Raw genomic sequence first — 20012 nt, 5'->3', positions numbered from 1 at the left:
AGCACAGCTTGAAAACCCTATGAATTCTACCCAGTCACCCAAAACAGAACCCTGGAGGTTACCCTTAACTCCTTCCTTTTGTTCTTCCCTGATATTTAGCCAGCAAGTTTTATAGATTCTATGACCTTAATATCTCCTCTACTCATCACTACAGCAATTCTTAACTACTGTGCATGGGTCAATGATAGGTAAACAAACTCCTTCCTGTTAAGCTGCAAACGGATCCAGAAACACAAGTGCATTTTAAAAAAAGATTTTATTTATTTATTTGAGAGAGAGAGCGAGAGAGCACAAATGGAGGGAATGGCAGAGGGAGAAGGAGAAGCAGGCTCCCTACTGAGCAGGGAGCCCGATGCGGGGCTTGATCCCAGGCCACTGGGATCATGACCTGAGCCGAAGGCAGACCCTTAACCATCTGAGCCACCTGGACATCCCTATTTTTTTTTGCTTTTTTTGGGGGGGGCAAATGACACTAAAATTCCACAGCTTTAATTTAACATACAACTAATGGCTACTTAAAGGTTTTAAGGATTACTGAAATTTGGTATTCATAAACTATAATAGTCATGATATCTAGAATTTACTGAGGATTTCAATTCTGTATAAGATGTATAACTATCCCATAACTCTAATCAATGTTGCAAAACTCATGTGGCAGTGCACATGCTGGTATCTTATTTCCTTGATTCTAAGACCAAATTTAACTCTAAAACATACCATCAACTTAATAACAGTTTTAATAAAAAGGAAACTCTCCATTAAATGTACACATTGATGCATCCGTAAGGTGCTTTCCAACTTGCAAATGTAAAAAAAAGAAAGTATGCCTTAGAATTGAGAAAATATCAGAAGTTGGAAATCCTGATATTCTCAGGAAGGTAGTTTGATTATCAGTGTGTCATTGATACTATTCTGAATTATTTTCTAAATTATAAAATACGGTGAGTTTAACTTCATCATTACTCATGAAATTTGCCATGAGTTCTTTGGTTAAAACTAGGGTTCCGGGTACAAATGTATAAGTAAACAGGCTTCAGAGCCACCATACTTGTTGTTTCTGTGCCTAGAATGTTCTTTCCTCAGATAACCAGATTGTTCCTTCACCCCCATCAGGATTCTGGTGAAATGTTGCTTTTTCAGGGAGACCTAACCCTAACCCTGACCACTCTATTAAAATGTAATCCTTTCCAGGGCGCTTGGGTAGCTCAGTCGGGTAAGCTTCTGACTCTTGATTTCGGCTCAGGTCATGATCTCAGGGTTGTGAGATTGTGCCCCACATCAGGCCCTGCACTGGGTGTGGAGCCTGCTTAAGATTCTCTCTCTTCCTCTGCCTCTGCCCCCCCCCAAAAAAGATAAAATGTAATCCTTTCCTACTATCTTACTCTCCAACCCCTTTCTAGCATTTATCACCATCTCTTTAATTAGCAAGCTCTTTTATTTGTTGTGTTCACTCATGTAACCTCAGGACCTGGAACAGTGCTGGGCACACATTAGATGCTCAGTAAGTATTTGTTAAATAGAGCAAATGAATGTACATTTGTGCATTTTTTACCTATAATTTTCAAATACTAGACTTTAAGACATTTGTGCATTAAGTATTCAAATATGAATTCATCTGTATTCCTGTTACCAAAGGAGATGAACACAAATATCCTTCCCACGTGTGCATACACATGCACTTCAGTGGTGACTTCCTGTTTATGTGTTACTTCAGTAAGTAACTTACACCTTACTGTCTAGGTAAATGTGATCATACATCTGCACTATGTTCAAAATTACAGGAAAGTATAAAATCAAATAAGTAAGCTCATATTATTCTTTTGTAATGTGTATTATATGCAATTTATGTATCTTCTTCCTCAATTCTTTGTGATCACTGAATTTCTTTTCCAATAAAAAGCGTGAAAGCGTGTGTGTGCGCGCACGTGCGTGTGCACGCATTGGAGGGGAGGCAATTTATAATCCCAGCACCTATTGCTTGCAATATACCATATTTTACTTAATCTAAGATGCCCTTAAGAAAAATGCTACCAACTGAACAAAGGCATGACTTCAATTGTAAGATGCATACCGATTTCAAAGATGTTAAAATATGGGGGAAAAGGGTGTCTTTTGATGATGAAATCTGATAGTAGGTACTTCAGGTTTCAAGATTAAATTATAATTACTTTCATTATGCAATGTAATAAGGGACAGAATTAAGGTGTAGCAACAGTAATCTAGCTCTGGAACCCATATAATCCGTTGTACAGCTCTACTGAGATACAAGAGTGGGGAGGCATCTCAGTGGGAGAGGAAATCCTGAGGCTGTAGCCAGTGAGGGACCCAACAGTGAGAAAACTCAGTGCTACTCAGTTAATGGTTCAAATAGGCTTCAACAAGGAAGGCGGCATACCTTATGGGTAAAAATAATTGGCCCTGAGCCTGCAGGCTAGTACCAAGGTGGGGAGGAGTTATGTTGGCTTGCTTGGTTGCTTTAATAGAGGAAAAAAGTAAGGTAAATAAATCCTTATTATTTCAATATAACTACAGCATATTATTATTTAAATGCATTTTGCAAAAAAGGAAAAGAACAAACCATATAAAAAATATGGGGGGTTTCTCTCTCTTAACTTGCAAGAGACAAAGCTGACGATCTTCAGAGGTTTATAAAAGGCTGGCTGAATTATGATCCTTATTGCCTTAGTCAAATGCAAATTGAAGAGAGGACTCTTAAGCTTTGATTGACTTACAGCATTTCATAGGCAACTAAATCAATATTAGTAGAGCCAATCATATACTAATGCCATCTAGAAGTCCAATCTAGGTTTTGAAAACTGTTTTCTTATACTTAAGGGGGGAATAACTCTTAAAATTAGGAGACATTGACCAATAGATTTTGTAACTGGGCTTAAAGGCACTGAAAATTTAGTTTGTTAATTCATTCCAGTATCTTCTTTTTGAAATGTATGTTATTTCATAATAAGCAATGGACTGAGGTTTCAGGGCTTACTGAAAACATTTATTTGAGACAAGTGAGATGGCACAGCAAAGATTTTAATACAAGAACCAGCATTTTTGGAATAGGTTTCTGATGTTAAAACAGTGTCCCACTGGTTGTTGGGAGCCATTAGAATTGTAGGAAGGAAGATTAATAATTCTATTCAATGTTCTCAATAATGATTCACCCTAGACCAGTCAGAATTAATGATTATAACAGAGTGGTAGTGTGAATAACCTTTCTGGCTCGCAGAATAAGACACTTCAAAATTACTGGGTCCTCCAGAGATCAGTAAGATACTGCAGAGGGATAATCAATCACTGGAAGATAGTATCAATGTAGGTGGACCAACTTCATGTTGGAAGAAATTTGAGTATCATATAGATTTATCTGCCTGGATTGGTTTAGCTAGTTTTATCTAAAAACAAAGGTCTAGAACAGGGGTCAGCAAACTATGACCTGGGTGGGTCAAATCTAGCTTGCTCCTGCTTTTGTACAACACATGAGCTAGGAATGTTTTTTTTCATCTTAAATAGTTGAAAAAAATCAGATGAATATTTTGTGATATGTGAAAATTATAAGCAACTCAAATTTCAGTGTCTATAAAGTTTTAAACAAACAGAGCCATGCACATTCATTTATATATTGTCTATGGCTGCTTTCACAACTAAAACAGCAGAACTAAGTAGTTGGGACAGATACTGTATGGCCTGCAAAGCCTCAAACATTTACTACTTGGCCCTTTACAGAACAAGTGTACCCCCATGTACTGAACACATAAAAGGTATCTTTCGGTTTTAGGATTATATCTTTTAACAAATAGTACATTACTAAGAGATGTAATCATCTCTTTTGAATTCATTGCTCATGGCATGCTTACAATGGATTGGCCATTTGTCTGGTCTCATAATACAACTTAGGTTTCATACTTTCACAAAAGGTATAATAAATTTACCACTTTCACATCTGATATTCACCACTTATTTTAACCAAAATCTGAGAATATCTGGGGCACTAGGGTGGCTCAGTTGGTTAAGTGTCTGCCTTTGGCTCCGGTCATGATCCCAGGGTCCTGGGCTCGAGCCCCGCATTGGGCTCCCTGCTCTGCGGGGAGCCTGCTTCTCTCCCTCTCCCTTCGATCCCCACTCGTGCTTGCTCTCTCTAGTGCTCTCTCTCTCGCTTTCTCAAATAAATAGATAAAATCTTTAAAAAAAAACCCAATCTGAGAATATCTATACTTCAAGTCCTATCAAGAGAGTAGTATTTCTCAATCTTAATTCTACTCCTGCATACCTAACAAGCAGGACACATTCTTGTCAGTCACTGGCTCTGGTGAGGCAGTAAGTCTCCCTTAGGAAGGTAAGGGACATTGAATAGGCTGCTTCTCTGGAGTGTACCAGAATTTTAAGGAGTGTGGGAAGGTCTCCCTCAGATGATTTTGATAGGCTACCTCCTTCCTTCAAGGTTCTATAAGAATCTAATGGATCAGCACTAGGTGTTATATGTAAGTGATAAATTGCTGGATTCTACTCCTGAAACTAATATTACACTGTATGTTAACTAAAATTTAAATAAAAACTTGATATATAAAAAAAAGAATCAATGGATCAGTGCCATTTATTTTAGTTCTCCAGATTTCATTTATGTATTAAGTTAACCATTAGAGAGCTAAGTACTTGGATTTTGTGATACTTAAGTTGAAAATATACTCTTTTACAGAAATGTGTTACTAAGATTTGACTAATTATAAGTTTGATGGAAGAATCAATTATTTGAAGAGCATTTCAATACCTTTAAAAAAAGAAAACTGTAACTGAAAATATCAACCTACTGTTCTTCGGTCCTATTTACACAATAACTTTACATGGTAAAATCTGACTTGAATTTTAATAGAGGAAAAAATAATAGGCTTCCTATATATGAGTGTTTATTTTCTCTGTAATAGGAGATATGTTTAGAGACTCAGGAGACATGATTTCTAATCATGGCCTGGGTTCTACCTAGCCAGGGTGTAGGACTAGATGATATCCAAACTTCTTTTAACTTTACAATTAAATACCTCATCAGGAAAAAAATCCCTTTCTTTCTTCCTGCCAGAAAGTTGACCAAAAATTACTGCAAAATGGTAACTTAGTTATTTGCAGGTACCTGGTAATATGTACTTTTTCTGTTTCCGTTTAAACATTCTGTTTTGTTTTATCCATCCGTGACTTATTTTTCACTTTTATCCCTGTAAACCACCTTAAGTCCCTGAAAGCAGGTAGGACATAAAACAGCATAATTCTAATGTGGACTAGAGCTGATTGGACAGAATGACACATTTGCCCTTTTCACGTTTGAGTCTTGCTTTTTAAGTGATGTAAAGAGATCAAGTAATGTAGTCTAGTAAAAGGAAGCATTTGAAACAGGTCTGACATGTCTAACAGAGTCAGGGGAAATTCATACTTTTTATAGATTGTACACATACACACAATCACACGTATGTACATATGTGTGAGGAGGCAGAGAAAACAGAGTGGGAGAGAGTAAAAATAAAAAAGGAATCTCGATAAAAGTCAAGGTAATTCATTCCAGTACTATAGATGTAAAAATCTATGAAATGCACTTTCTTTCAGCCATTAAATTAATGTTAATGACTTTTCCTCATTCTTTTATTTTAAGGTAACAAGACCTTCCTTTAAGATACAAATACAAATAAACATTTTCCTTGACTCTGAGAATAGCTTATTTTGGCTAAGATTTTATTTTAGAATTAATTTTTTGTGTACGTTTTTCATTCATTGGAAAGAAACATAAAATTAAATATAAGTTTAAAAATGTGTTGACTTTTTAAAAGTTTTTATTTACATTCCAGTTAGTGAACATCCAGGGTAATATTAGTTTCAGGTGTACAACATAGTGCTTCAACACTTCAAACATCACCCTGTGCTCATCACAATAAGTACACTCCTTAATCCCCATCAATCACCTAGTTCACCCATCCCCCCACACATCTTCCCTCTGGTAACCATCAGTTTGTTTTCTTAAAAAAAATGTGTTGACTTTTAAATTTCTGGAAGTTCTATGGCTACTTCACAGTTTTGAACAACCTGAGAAAATCCATTTATTTTCGCTTATAGACCAGGGAAGTTTTTTAGCTTTTTTCTGTTACAACCTGAGTTAGTTGAGAATTTTATTTTTTTCAGCGGCTAAACAGACCACTGCTCATAGGAGCTTCTCTGGATCAGTACCCCTTTTCTCTTTAACCTACACTTTACCTTTCAACGGTTCAGATACACTGAGAAAGAGGCAGAGACCATGAGCAAGAAAGTGGTGGCTAGAGAAAAACAAAATCAGTTTTAGAAGTAGTCAGGTAGTCAGAGGTGAGGAAAGTTCCCTTGTTTCCCATTCTTCTCTGCCCAAATACTTTCCTAGGACTTGTCAATGTTTAAAAGCCCACAACTGGATGGGACTAGAGGAGATAATGCTAAGTGAAATAAGTCAAGCAGAGAAAGACAATTATCATATGGTTTCACTCATTTATGGAACATAAGAAGTAGGAAGATCGGTAGGAGAAGAAAGGGAAGAAGAAAGGGGGGTAAACAGAAGGGGGAAGGAACCATGAGAGACTATGGACTCTGGGAAACAAACTGAGGGCTTCAGAGGGGTGGGGGAATGGGATAGGCTGGTGATGGGTATTAAGGAGGGCATGTATTGCATGGTGCACTGGGTGTTATACGCAAGTAATGGATCATGGAACTTTACATAAAAAACTGGGATGTACTGTATGGTGACTAACATAATATAATAAAAAATATCATTAAAAAAATAAAAGCCCGCAACTGGAGCTTAATGTATTCCAGAATTAGTGTTCCATTCCTCCATTGGTTTGAGCTAAACAGGAGCTCTCCTTGGACTTTATTTTTTTAGGGGGGAGAGCTTAATTTTTTCAAGCAAAATAGTATCATCTATATTGAAAATACATTAAATTAATGACATTCAAAGAAAAGAACACTTCACTTACCTAGGATGGTTACTTCAAAATGTCCAAGGCTTCGGGCACTCTTAAAGTCATCAAGGTTTGGGGGCCTTCCCTCTGGGGGTATGTACTTGGCAGGCTGAGAATTAAACTGCTCAGTAAGAAACTTTCTCTGCTCGAAAATAAATTTCCGTGGAATACTTTCAGGATAAACATGGCTGTAATGCAGGTGATCAATTAAGGCAAACTTTTTCTCTTTCCACAGCTGACTTTCCCACCTATCGCTTATGGGTCTTCTGCCTTTTCCTGCAGCACTAGCGCTTGTGCTTTCTCTATCTGTTAAAGACAAAATGAGATAGATACAATGGGGTGACCTGCGAACTAACCAAATCAAGTCACAGAGTACAAAAAAGCACAGATTAATGAGGAATAGTTTAATTAACTTTAAAAATCAAACAACCACATATAAAATGTAAATTGAATGTCCAAAGTTAATTCTTATTAAAATGAAGAGAGAACCAAATTCATTTTCAAAATAAACTTTTCCTCCAAAATATTAAAAACCGATATTGTTTTTTCTCTGTTGCTGGAATTATGAAGATTTGTAATTACCTTCCTTATACTTTTTCTGTATTTTCTAAAATCTCTTAAATAAACACATATTCCTTTTATATTCATTGACAAATTCAAGTTAAGTCAAATTTATAACTGTTAGAGATGGGACCACCACTCACTATTAGCGGAATTTAAGCTTCAAATTAAATTTATTAATCTTTGCTAAAAGGAGCCTGAACAGATACAAACTAGATTCTTTTTCATGGATATAACTCTCCTTCAAGAAAACCATTTATTATATATGATACTCCTTTCAGATCTAAATAACATGGAAAATAAAGAGGGAACCAAACTCAGATGAAAGATCCCTTCAATTCTTGATTGTTTTCTATCAAGTCAATTTATCACTTATGTACGGTTTATCTAACATATTTAGTTTCTAAGGCAGAATATAATTTCTCCCCTACACATTATGACATTCATTCATTCATTCATCTAGCAAATAATTATTGATCACTTATTATATATATTCCAGATACTGTGCTAGAGAATTTGGTAAAATGATATTTTAATTGAATAGTACACCTTAGGAACTGCAGACACATGGGAGAATCAGAAATTGATTTTGGAACAAGACTCTCACGTTGTCAGTTCTGCTAGCTGAGGGAAGCTGATAGCAACTCTGTTTCAGAGTTTATCAAGGTTGCTGAATTGCTTCCTTGCAGGCTGCCTATGCTTTGGTGCTCATTATTATCCTAGCATAAAAAAACCTTGCTAAGGCTGAAGGGGGTTTCAACAGCAAAGCTTCAGTGTGGTTAATATACCACTTCTGCTTTTGAAACATACCCTATTTCCACTCCATTTTCTTAGTTTTTTATTTTTATTTTTTATTTTTTTAAAAGATTTTATTTATTTATTTGACAGAGATAGAGACAGCCAGCGAGAGAGGGAACACAAGCAGGGGCAATGGGAGAGGAAGAAGCAGGCTCGCAGCAGAAGAGCCTGATGTGGGGCTCGATCCCACAACGCCGGGATCACGCCCTGAGCCGAAGGCAGACGCTTAACCGCTGTGCCACCCAGGCGGCCCTTCTTAGTTTTTTAAACCTAGCCAGAGACTTACTAAAAATTTCTTATGGGGTAAAGTACTAGACTGAGTTGTAAGAGAAGATAAAGAAGTTGAATACACATTTCTTACTCTCCAAGAATTCAAACCACTCCAATATTACAAAAGACTTTAATTAAAAATTCAGTTGATGAACACACTTAACTTCCTATTATAATGTTTGATAACAAAAAGGATAAAAAATGTAATTGCATATGAAAAAGAATGGAATTAATCAAAGCCAAGAGAAAAACTCAGTTAATAGAACTAAACTGAGAACTGTAGAATGATTTAATCTTTTTTTATTTTCTAAAATAGGTCTCCTTTCCCCAAACTAATAAAAGTACATAATTAGAACAACAATAAGTAGCTATTACAATGATTCAAGTTACAGTGAACATTCCTGACTTATTTGTTCTAAAATATAGCATGCAAATAACAAGTTGTAAGCTATTCCAATTTTTAAAAATTAAATAATCACATCTACCTTACAGGGAAAAAAAATCCTATGACTGACCCTGTTAGGAATAAGTCAGAATATTTGCTATGCTTTGTTTGAGTGTTGATATCAAGGACTGGCAAGGTACAAATGTTTATTTGAAAATTTCCTCTGAAAAATCTTGCTTTTTTATTTTAGTAACTTGGGACTGTAAGTACCTACCCTGATTATATGTTCACAATTATTACAAATGGGCATGAATTCAATACAAGAGATACTGTCAGTCACTGTTTGTGAATAGCAAGATTTCAAAGGCAATAATTAGGAGACAAAAATACATCTAGAGTTCAGGTTTTTCTGAAAATATGATGGAAAATTATGAACTGGAATTCTTCCATTTTTAGTTTGAATACTACCAAAATTACCATATGAAACACATTATGTTTTTAAGCCTAATGCACAACAAAGACACAGTTAATTACCTAGCAAAATTATGTTTTTGTGTATATGTATATATCTATATATATCCATATATATGATTATATGTTATAATTATAATAATAACATTTTAATGAGTCATTTTACCCTAATTTCTGGTGAGAACAGACTTATGTTTTAGTGGGGAAAAAATTTAGTAGAAGACCACATTAAGGTTGTGAGGTAAAAAAAAAAAAACAAGAACACATTATAAATGTATGTATGTAGGCATGGTGATTTTGTTTCTTCACAAAATCTACTCTGAGCATTTTATTATATGGATAAAAATGATGGGCAGAGGTGTATGGAAATACTTGGGAGGGTAAGGAGCTATTTTCTTTGCCTCTTCCCCCTTGTATCCACTAACTCCACCTTGGTGTAAGATCTACAAGGCTAAAAAAGAACAAGGTATTTTTCACTCAGTAGCAAGTATAAAATAGACTTTTTAAAAAAGTATGTAAGTCAGAGGCTACCTGTAATGTTTTTTGATCTCATTAATACTGTTATTGTCTTACTCAACAGCGAAAAATTGAAAGCATTTTCTCTAAGATCAGGAACAAGGCAGGATACCCTCTCTCACCATTTTTCTTCAATAGAGTATTGGGAGTCTTAACCACAGCAATAAAGCAAGAAAAAAAAAAGGTATCCAAATTGGAAAGGAAGAAGTAAAACTGTCACCATTTGCAGATGACATAATATATATATATTTCTGAAGTCTCCACACAAAAAAATTTGTTAGAACTAAAAAACAAATTCAGTAAAGATGCAGGATACAAAATCAATATACAGAAATGTGCGGTATTTCTATACACTAATAACTATCAGAAAGAAAAATTAAGAAAGCAATCTCATTTACAATTGCACTAAAATGAATAAAATACCTAAAAATAAATTTAACCAAGGTGGTGAAGGCCTGTACTATAAGACACTGATGAAAGAAACTGAAGATGACACAAGTAAATGGAAAGATATTCTGTGTTCATGGACGGGAAAAATCAATAGTGTTAAAATGTTCACACTACTCAAAGCAATCTACAGATTCAATGCAATCTCCATCAAAATTCCAATGGCATTTTCCACAGAACTAGAACAAGTAATTCTAAAATTTGTATGGAACCACTAAAGATACTAAATAGCCAGGGCAATCTTTAGAAGGATAACAAAGCTGGAGATAACATACTGGCAGATTTCAAACTATACTACAGAGCAATCAAAACAGTAATCAAAACAGTATGGTACTGGCATAAAAACAGACATGGAGATCAATGGAACAGAACTGAGAGCCCAGAAAGAAACCCACATATATATGGACAATTTATTTATGACAAAGGAGCCAAGAGCATACACTGGAGAAAAAACAGTTGTTTCAATAAGTGGTGCTGAGAAAACTGGAAAGCCACATGTAAAAGATGAAACTAGACTAACTTACACCATACACAAAAATTAACTCAAAATACATTAAAAATTTGAATGTAAGACCTGAAACCATAAAATTCCTAGAATAAAACATAGGCATTAAGCTCTTAAGGCACTAAGACATCAGTCTTAGAGATGCATTTCTGGATATGACTCCAAAGGCAAGGGAAACAAAAGCAAAAATGAACAAATGGGATTACATCATACTAAAAAGTTTTTGTGCAGCAAAGGAAACCATAATCAAAACAAAAAGGCAACCTACTCAATGGGAGGAGATATTTGCATCTATCTGATAAGGAATTAATATCTAAAATATAGAAAGAATTCATACAACTCAACAATTAAAACAAAACCTGATTTAAAAAGGGGCAGGGGATCTGAATAGACGTTTTTCCAAAGAAGACATACAGATGGCCAATAGGCACATGAAAATAAGTTCAACACCACTAATTACTAGGAAAATGCAAATCAAAACCACAACGAAATAGCAGAATGGTTATTATCAAAAAGACAAGAAATAACTACTGGAGAAGATATGGAGAGAAGGGAACCTTCACACACTGTTGGTGGGAAAATTGGTGCAGCTGCTAGGAAAACAGCATGGAGGTTTTTAAAAAAATTAAGAATAGATTTACCATATAGATCCAGCTACTCCACTTCTGGGTATTTATCCAAAGAATACAAAAACACTAATTTGAAAAGATACATACACCCCTATCTTCATTGTCACATAATTTACAATAGCTCCAATAAACATCTCAGAGCATGTCTCCTTGTGTACCCAACATATAGGTCAGAGGGTATAACATATTTGGTATTGTCAAATTACTCTCAAAAGTAGTAGTACCACATTTATATAAGAAAGGGGAGCATGACTTCTTTTCTTTGAAATACACACATATCTACTTATAAAACAAACAATGGAAAAATACATCACAGAATGAATTAAAAGTTACCTACAGCGGGTGAGAAGGAATCAGGTGCAGGGGACAGGGATAAAAGCTAAACTTCTTTAAATATGTATTGTTTTTCTATATTTGGCTATTGAACCATGAAAATAATTTAGAAAATTAAGTGTTTACTTAAAGAAAGCAATCCTTAAGCATCAAAAGATATGAACCTAAATATCTATCCACCTGATAATATAATCATACAGAAAGAAATATCACAAGTGGCTTTAGAGAATAATAATTCATGAATCCCTAGTGGTCATATCCTAAAGACAAAATAATTGCAAAACAAACAAAAGAAGCCTTAAATTGTTTATAGTAAAATTGTTGATGCAAATGTTGAGGTGATTATTCTCAAACTGTTTTTATATGCGGTGAGTGAAAGCAAAAAAATTACTATGTAATATTCTGATTCTATCATCGCCAGGGTTTTCAGAGCCAGGACTCTTGCAATGGAAAAAAGCCTTTTCTATCTGTATCTCCTAAGTCAAAATTCTGTAGTTGTGAATTTGAATTGAAAATATAAAAATGAAATCATGACATATTTTGTCTTAACTAAGCAACCAACCAGTCAGCTGAGTACATTTTCTAGTTCTGTCCACTGCAAAGGCCTAGAAATAATAACTAGAACAATATCAATCAACACCCATAATGCCTAATCTGTAGTCTTTATATACCAGAGCTCTGCGGAGAAATAGCTGATTCCATGTCTGGGGCAGAAAATGTTCACAATGAGCATGGATATACTTTGTCAAACCAGATATCAAAAAGCTATTGCAAACCATTAGAGTCATATCAAAGGGACTCATAAGCAAATTTTAATAGTTTCCTACTAGTCAAAGATGAAATAGCATGACAAGTAATGAAGATGGTAATTGCAATAGAAAAAAACACATCAAATATATTTAAATCCATGAGTTCATAACATTATTAAAAATATCAAAAACAAACAAAAAACTAATTGGTGATCTTTGGAAAATTCTAGGGATCCAACTCATTATTTTATAAATTTATTATAAAGAGAAAGAATCAAGCATCGATCCTGCCTTTCCTCAATGAATTGTACATATTAGTAACCAAATAATAAATTAGAAGTTTCTCCTTATAAAGCTATTTCAGCTACTAAATGAAGAAGGAATGATAGAATTAGGTTATGACCACTTTGCAGCCTCTTATGAATTAATGGACCTAAGCATTTATTATCAGCAACCACTAACAATATCAAGAAACAACAAAACTTTATGAGTTGAGCAAAATGGCAGAGTAGGCAGCTCAAAGCTTCCATTCCCCCCAAAGAAACATTTAAAAATATGCAGAAACTGTTAGAAATGACTTTGTCAGAAATCTAGAAAACAATCAAATGCTTATAGCAACAAAGGGAATGCCGAATCAAGAAAAAAGTCACTTGCAGGGCACCGGGGTGGCTCAGTCAGTTAAGCGTCTGCCTTAAGCCCAGGTCATGATCCCAGGGTCCTGGGATCTAGCCTCCCATTGGGCTCCCTGCTCAGCAGAGAGTCTGCTTTACCCTCTCCCTCTGCCCCTCCACCCAATTGTTTTATCGCTCTCAAATAAATAAATAAAATCTAAAAAAAAAAGGTCACTTAAAAATATTAGGAAAACTTTGTGGCATTTTTACTTGCCTTTGTCCCACCCATTCCCCAGCAGGGAGAAGAAGCAACCTGCATTTCTAGTATGGGATCCTGGACCAAGATTCTAGAGGGAGCAGAGCAGATGTTATTCGCAAATTATTGTGTAGGTCTGTTCTAACCTATCTGGAAACTTTCTGAAGGACTGATACAAGACTCTTGTCTCTGTTTCAACTAATCTGGAACTCAAGCAGGCTGGAATAGCAGTGGTCATTGCTGGAAAACATTAGAACGTAAACAAACAACCCACAGACACCTGGGGCAGAAGATTCCAGTTGAGACATAAACACCCTAAGGCCATAGAAGAAAAGCCAGGGACAAAGTTTTGCTGGGAAATGGTGCATTCAAAAGCATTCCTGTATCTTGGGAAATTTAGAAAGCCAAGTGCACACTCAGGGTAAGATATATATGCAGAAAAGACCTGAGACCTCAACCTTTCATCCTGGGCTGATTCCTAGGCTAGGTGCAAGTCTAGCTAAGTATTGAAAGAGAGCCTGAATATGGTCTAAAGTCTAAAGTTTACTCTTAGCAAATTTAAAGTATTATAGTATTATTAACTGTAGCCATTATGCTGTACATTAGATTCCCTAGCACTTATTCATCTTATAACTAAAAGTTTGTATCTAATGGACAACTTCTCCCCATTTCACACGACCCTCAGCTCCTGGAAACCTCTGTTCTCTCAGGTTTTCTGAGTTCTACTTGTTTAGATTCCACATATAATTAAGATCTTTGTGTTTCTATGTGTGGATTATGTCACTTAGCATAATGTCTTCCAGGTTTATTTGCATTGTCAGAATGGCAAAATTTCCTTCTACTATATGGCTGAATGCTATTCCATTATATATAGATAGACAGACAGAGAGATCACATTTTTTAATCCATTCATCAGTTGATGGACAAGAAAGTTGTTACCATTATAGGCTTCTGTGATAATGCTGCAATGAACATGGAAGTGCAGATATATCTGTGATACTGCTTTTATTCCTTTTGGATATATACCAGAATTAGGATTTCTGGAGCATATGGTTGGTTGATCTATGTTCAGTTTACCAAAGGACCTGCATACTGTTTTTCAAATGGCCATATCATGTACAATTTACATTCCTACCAACAGCACACAAGATTTCCTTTTCTCCATATCTTTGCCAACACTTACAAAGTTTCTTCTATGACCACAATGGAATGAAACTAGAAGTTAATAATTGAAATAAAACTGAAAAATTCACAAATATGTGGAAATTAAACAATACACTTGTGTGTGTGTGTGTGTGTGTTTATATGTGTGTGTACAGTCTGGGTTGCCCACCATTATGGCTCTAACCCCTGACTTGAAAATGGGCAGTAGCTACAGAGAAAACCTGCATCAAATGTGGATTTCTTTAAATAATACACTCTTAAGCAACTAATAGGTCAAGAAGAAATCACAAAGGAAATTAAAAATACCTGGAGATGAGTGAAAACAAAAATACAACATAAAACTTATGGAATGCAGTGAAAATAGCTATCAGAGGGAAATTTATAGCTTAAATAGTAGAATTTAAAAAGAAGATCTCAATTCAACTACCTAACGTTATACTTTGAGGGATGAGAAACATAGAAAACTAAACTCAAAGTTAAGAAGGGAAATAATGATGCTTAAAGCAGATATAAATGAAGTGGAGAAGAGAAAAATAATAGAATCTATGAAACCAAAAGTTCATCATTTGAAAGATCAACAGAATTGTTCATCTTTACCCAGACTGACTCCCTAAAAAAGAGAGAAAACACAATAATTAACATCAGAAATGAAAATGGAATTAATTACAGAAACAGAAAGTATTATAATAGAATACTATGAACAGTCATATGCCAACAAATTAGATAACCTAGATGAAATAGAGAAATTACTAGAAATAAATTACCTAAACTCATGCAAGAAGAAATAGAAAATCCCCACAGATCTGTAACAAGAGATTGAATGAATATTCAAAAATCTCCCAAACAAGAGAAGGCCAACATCAGATGGCTTCAATGGCGAATTCTATCAAACATTTAAATAATTAATACCAATCCATCTCAAACATTTTCCAAAAAATAGATGAGAGAATACTTCCTAATTCATTTTATGAGGGCAGTATTACCCTGATACCAAGGTCAGATAAAAAAAAAATCACTAGAAAAGGAAGTGACAGACTAATATCTCTTAATAATATAGATGCATAAATACTCAACAAAATCCTAGCGAACCAATTCCAGTAACTTCTTAAAAAGATTATACACCATTACCAAGTACAATCGAGCCAAGAAATGGAAGGGTAGTTCAACAAAAAAGATCAGTAAATATAATACACCACATTAATAGAATGATAGAAATACCACATAATCGTCTTATTTGATGCCAAAAAAGGCATCTGAGAGCCTGAGTTGGAAGGCACATGTGGGAGGAGCACATTCCCTAGCTGAACAGACATTGTGTCCCGGGATGGGTTAAATTATCAGAAACCAGAAAGTTATTAGCTATAAGTAAATAATTAATAAACCAGGAAGGGTTCTGGTAAGACAAACATTCCAGAAAGAAGAAAGAAGATGGCAGCATTGTAGGAAGACCCTAGGCACATCTTGTCCTATGACAACAACTAGAAAACCATGAAATCATCCTAAATACCCCCTACATAGACCAGAAGACTGACAGAACAAACTCCACAACTAAAGGGAGAGAAGAGCCCACACCAAAGAAGGAGCAGGAGACACAACTGGCTTTTCTAATGCACAGAAGGCAGAAACTTCGACAAAATGCCAAGATGGAGGAATCTACCCCAAATGATGGAACAAGATAAGGCCATGGCCAGAGATCTAAGTTAAACAGATATAAGTAACATGCCTGATGGAAAATTTAACGCAATAATCATGAGGTTACCCACTGGGCTTGAGAACAGAATAGAAGACATCAGTGATACTTTTACCACAGAGAAAAAACAGTTAAAAAAGAATCGATCTGAGATGAAGAATGAAATAATGAGATTGAAAACAGGTTTAATGCAATGAGCATTGGCTGGAAGAAGTAGAGGAATGAATTAGTGACCTAGAAGACAAAATAATAGAAAATAATGAAGCTGAAATAGAGAGAGAAAGAAGATTCATGTAACAAGAGAATAGACTTAGGGAACTCAGTGACTCCATCAGACATAATAACATTTGTATTATAGATGTCCCAGAAGAAGAGAAAAGGAGAAAAATTAATTTCAAGAAGTAACAGCTGAAAACTTCCTTAATCTGGGGAAGGAAACAGACATCCAGATCCAGGAGGCACAAGAACACCCATCAAAATCAACAAAAGCAGGCCAACACCAAGACATATTGTAATCAAGTTGGCAAAATATAGTGATCCAGAAAAAATCTTAAAAGCAGCAAGACAAAAGAAGTCCTTAACTTAAAAGGGAAAACCCATAAGGGTAGCTGGAGATTTCTCAATAGAAACTTGGCAAACCAGAAGGGAGTGGCATAATATATTCAAAGTACTGAATGGGAAAAATCTGCAGCCAAGACTACTCTATTCAGCAAGGCCATCATTAAGAATAGGAGAAATAAAGAGTTTCCCAGACAAACAAAAACTAAAGGAGTTTGTGAGTACTAAACCAGCCCTTCAAGAATATTAAGGGGGACTCTGAGTGGAAGGGAAAGACCAAAAGCGACAAGGATAAGAAAGGAACAGAGAAAATCTCCAGGAACAATGACAAAACAAGTAATAAAATGGCACTAAATACATATCTGTCAATAATGACTCTGAATATAAATGAACTAAATGCTCTAATCATAAGATACAGGGTGTCAGAACATATAAAAAACCAAGACCCACCTATATGCTGCCTATAAGAGACTCATTTTAGACCTAAAGGCACCTGCAGATTGAAAGAGAAGGAATGGAGAAACATTGTCAAAAGAAAGTCAGAGTAGCAATACTTATCTTGGAAAAACTAAACTTTAAACCAAAGATTGTAACAAGAAATGAAGAAGGGCAGCATACATAATAAAGGGGACAATACAACAAGAAGACATACAATTCTAAATATTTATGCACCCAACATGGGAGCACCCAAATATATAAAACAATTAATAATAAAGGAACTAATTGATAATAAAATGATGATAGTAGGAGACTTTAATATCCCACTTAAATCAATGGACAGATCATCTAAACAGAAAAGCAACAAGGAAAGGTGGTTTTGAATGACACACTGGACTTAACAGATATATTTAGAACATTCTATACTAAAACAGCAGAATATACATTCTGTTCAAGTGCACATAGGACATTCTCCATAATAGATCACATATTAGGTCACAAATCAGGCCTCGAAAAATACAAAAAGATTGAAATCATATCATGCATCTTTTCTGACCACAACGTTATGAAACTAGAAGTGAATCACAAGAAAAAATTTGGAAAGACCACAAATACATGGAGGTTAAATAACATGCTACTAAACAATGAATGGGTCAACCAGAAAATTAAAGAAGAATTTTTAAAAATCATGGAGGCAAATGAAAATGAAAACACAATGGTCCAAAACCTTTGGGATGTAACAAAAGCTGTCCTAAGAGGGAACTATATAGCAATACATGCCTACCTCAAGAAGCAAGAAAAATCTCAAATAAACAACTGAAACTTACACCTAAAAGAGCTAGAAAAAAAACAACAAATTAAGCCTAAAGCCAAAGAAGGAAGGACATAATAAAGATTAGAGCAGAAATAAATGATACAGAAACTAAAAAAACCCCAATAGAACAGATCAATGAAACCAGGAGTTGGTTTATTGAAAAAATTAATAAAATTAGTAAATAAAATCAGTAAACTAAAAATTAGTAAATGAGACTTATAACAAAGAAAAGAGAAAGGACCCAAATAAAATCACAAACAAGAGCTGAGAAATGAAAACCAACACCACAGAAATAAAATTATAAGAGAATATTATGAAAAACTATATGCTACGAAAGAAATTGAAGATGACACAAAGAAATGGGAAGATATTCCATGCTCATGGATTGGAAGAACAAATATTGTTAAAATGTCTATACTACCCAAAGCAATTGAGAGATTTAATGCAATCCCTATCAAAATACCAACAGCGTTTTTCACAGAACTAGAACAAACAATCCCAAAATTTGTATGGAACCACAAAAACCTCGAAGAGCCAAAGCAACTTTGAAAAAGAAGAGCAAAGCTGGAGGCATCACAATTCCAGAACTCAAGTTATATTACAAAGCTGTAGTGATCAAAATAGTATGGTGTGAGCACAAAAATAGACATATAGATCAATGGAACAGAATAGAAAACCCAGACATGAACCCACAACTATGTTGTCAATTAATCTTCGCCAAAGCAGGAAAGAATATCCAATGGGAAAAAGACAGTCTCTTCAACAAATGGTGTTGGGGAAACTAGACAGGAACATGCAAGAGAGTGAAATTGGACTACTTTCTTACACCATACACAGAAATAAACTCAAAATGGATTAAAGATCTAAACGTGAGATCTGAAACCATAAAAATCCTAGAAGAGAACACAGGCCACAACCTCTTTGACCCCAGCTGTAGCAACTTCTTACTAGACACGTTGCTGGAGGCAAGGGAAACAAAAGCAAAAATAATTATTGGGACTATTTCAAAATAAAAAGCTTCTGCACCATGAAGGAAACAACCAACAAAACTAAAAGGCAACCTATGGAATGGGAGAAAATATTTGCAAATGATATGTCTGATAAAGGGTTAGTATCCAAAATACATAAAGAGCTTATACAACTCAACACCCAGAAAATGAATAATCCAATTAAAAAACGGGCGAAAGACACGAATAGACATTTTTCCAAAGAAGAGATAGAGAAAGCCAACAGACATGAAAAGATGCTCAGCATCACTTATTGTCAGGGAATTAGATATTAAAACTCATGAGATATCACCTCATACCTGTAGGAATGGCTAAAATAAATTACAGAAGAAACGACAGATGTTGGTGAGGATGTGGAGAGAAGGGAACCCTGTTATACTGTTGATGAGAATGCAAACTGGTACAGCCACTGTGGAAAACAGTATGGAGGTTCCACTGTGGAAAACACTATGGAGGAAAACAGTATGTGGAAATGTATGGAGGTTCCTCAAAGAGTTAAAAATGGAACTACCCTACAACCCAGCAATTGCACTAATAGGTATTTACCCAAAGAATACAAAAGTACTAATTGAAAGGGATATATGTACCCTGATGTTTATAGTGGCATTATCTACAATATACAAATTATGGCAGCAGTCCAAGTGTCCTTCAACTGATGAATGCATAAGGAAGATATCCACACAATGGAGACACACACACACACACACACACACACACACACACACTGGAGTATTACTCAGCCATAAAAAAGAATGAAATCTTGCCATTTGCAATGACATGGATGGAGCTAGAGAGTGTTATCCTAGCAAAATTAGTCAGAGAATATAAATACAATATGGTTT

At 35.1% G+C, this 20012-nt stretch overlaps 1 protein-coding gene across 2 annotated transcripts in view; it reads right to left on the bottom strand.

Moving 5' to 3' along the window:
• RADX (RPA1 related single stranded DNA binding protein, X-linked) overlaps positions 1-20012 on the bottom strand; it is a 66299-nt gene that overhangs the window by 8628 nt on the left and 37659 nt on the right. For both annotated transcript variants that reach the window (XM_019803115.2, XM_002922597.4), the window contains exon 12: positions 6984-7274. In XM_019803115.2, coding sequence (XP_019658674.1) covers positions 6984-7274 — 291 coding nt within the window. The remainder of the gene's footprint in view (positions 1-6983; positions 7275-20012) is intronic.

The sequence above is a fragment of the Ailuropoda melanoleuca genome, chromosome X (assembly GCF_002007445.2).
Source record: "Ailuropoda melanoleuca isolate Jingjing chromosome X, ASM200744v2, whole genome shotgun sequence".
Classification (NCBI taxonomy): domain Eukaryota; kingdom Metazoa; phylum Chordata; class Mammalia; order Carnivora; family Ursidae; genus Ailuropoda; species Ailuropoda melanoleuca.
This window is presented reverse-complemented; position numbering and strand designations above follow the sequence as displayed.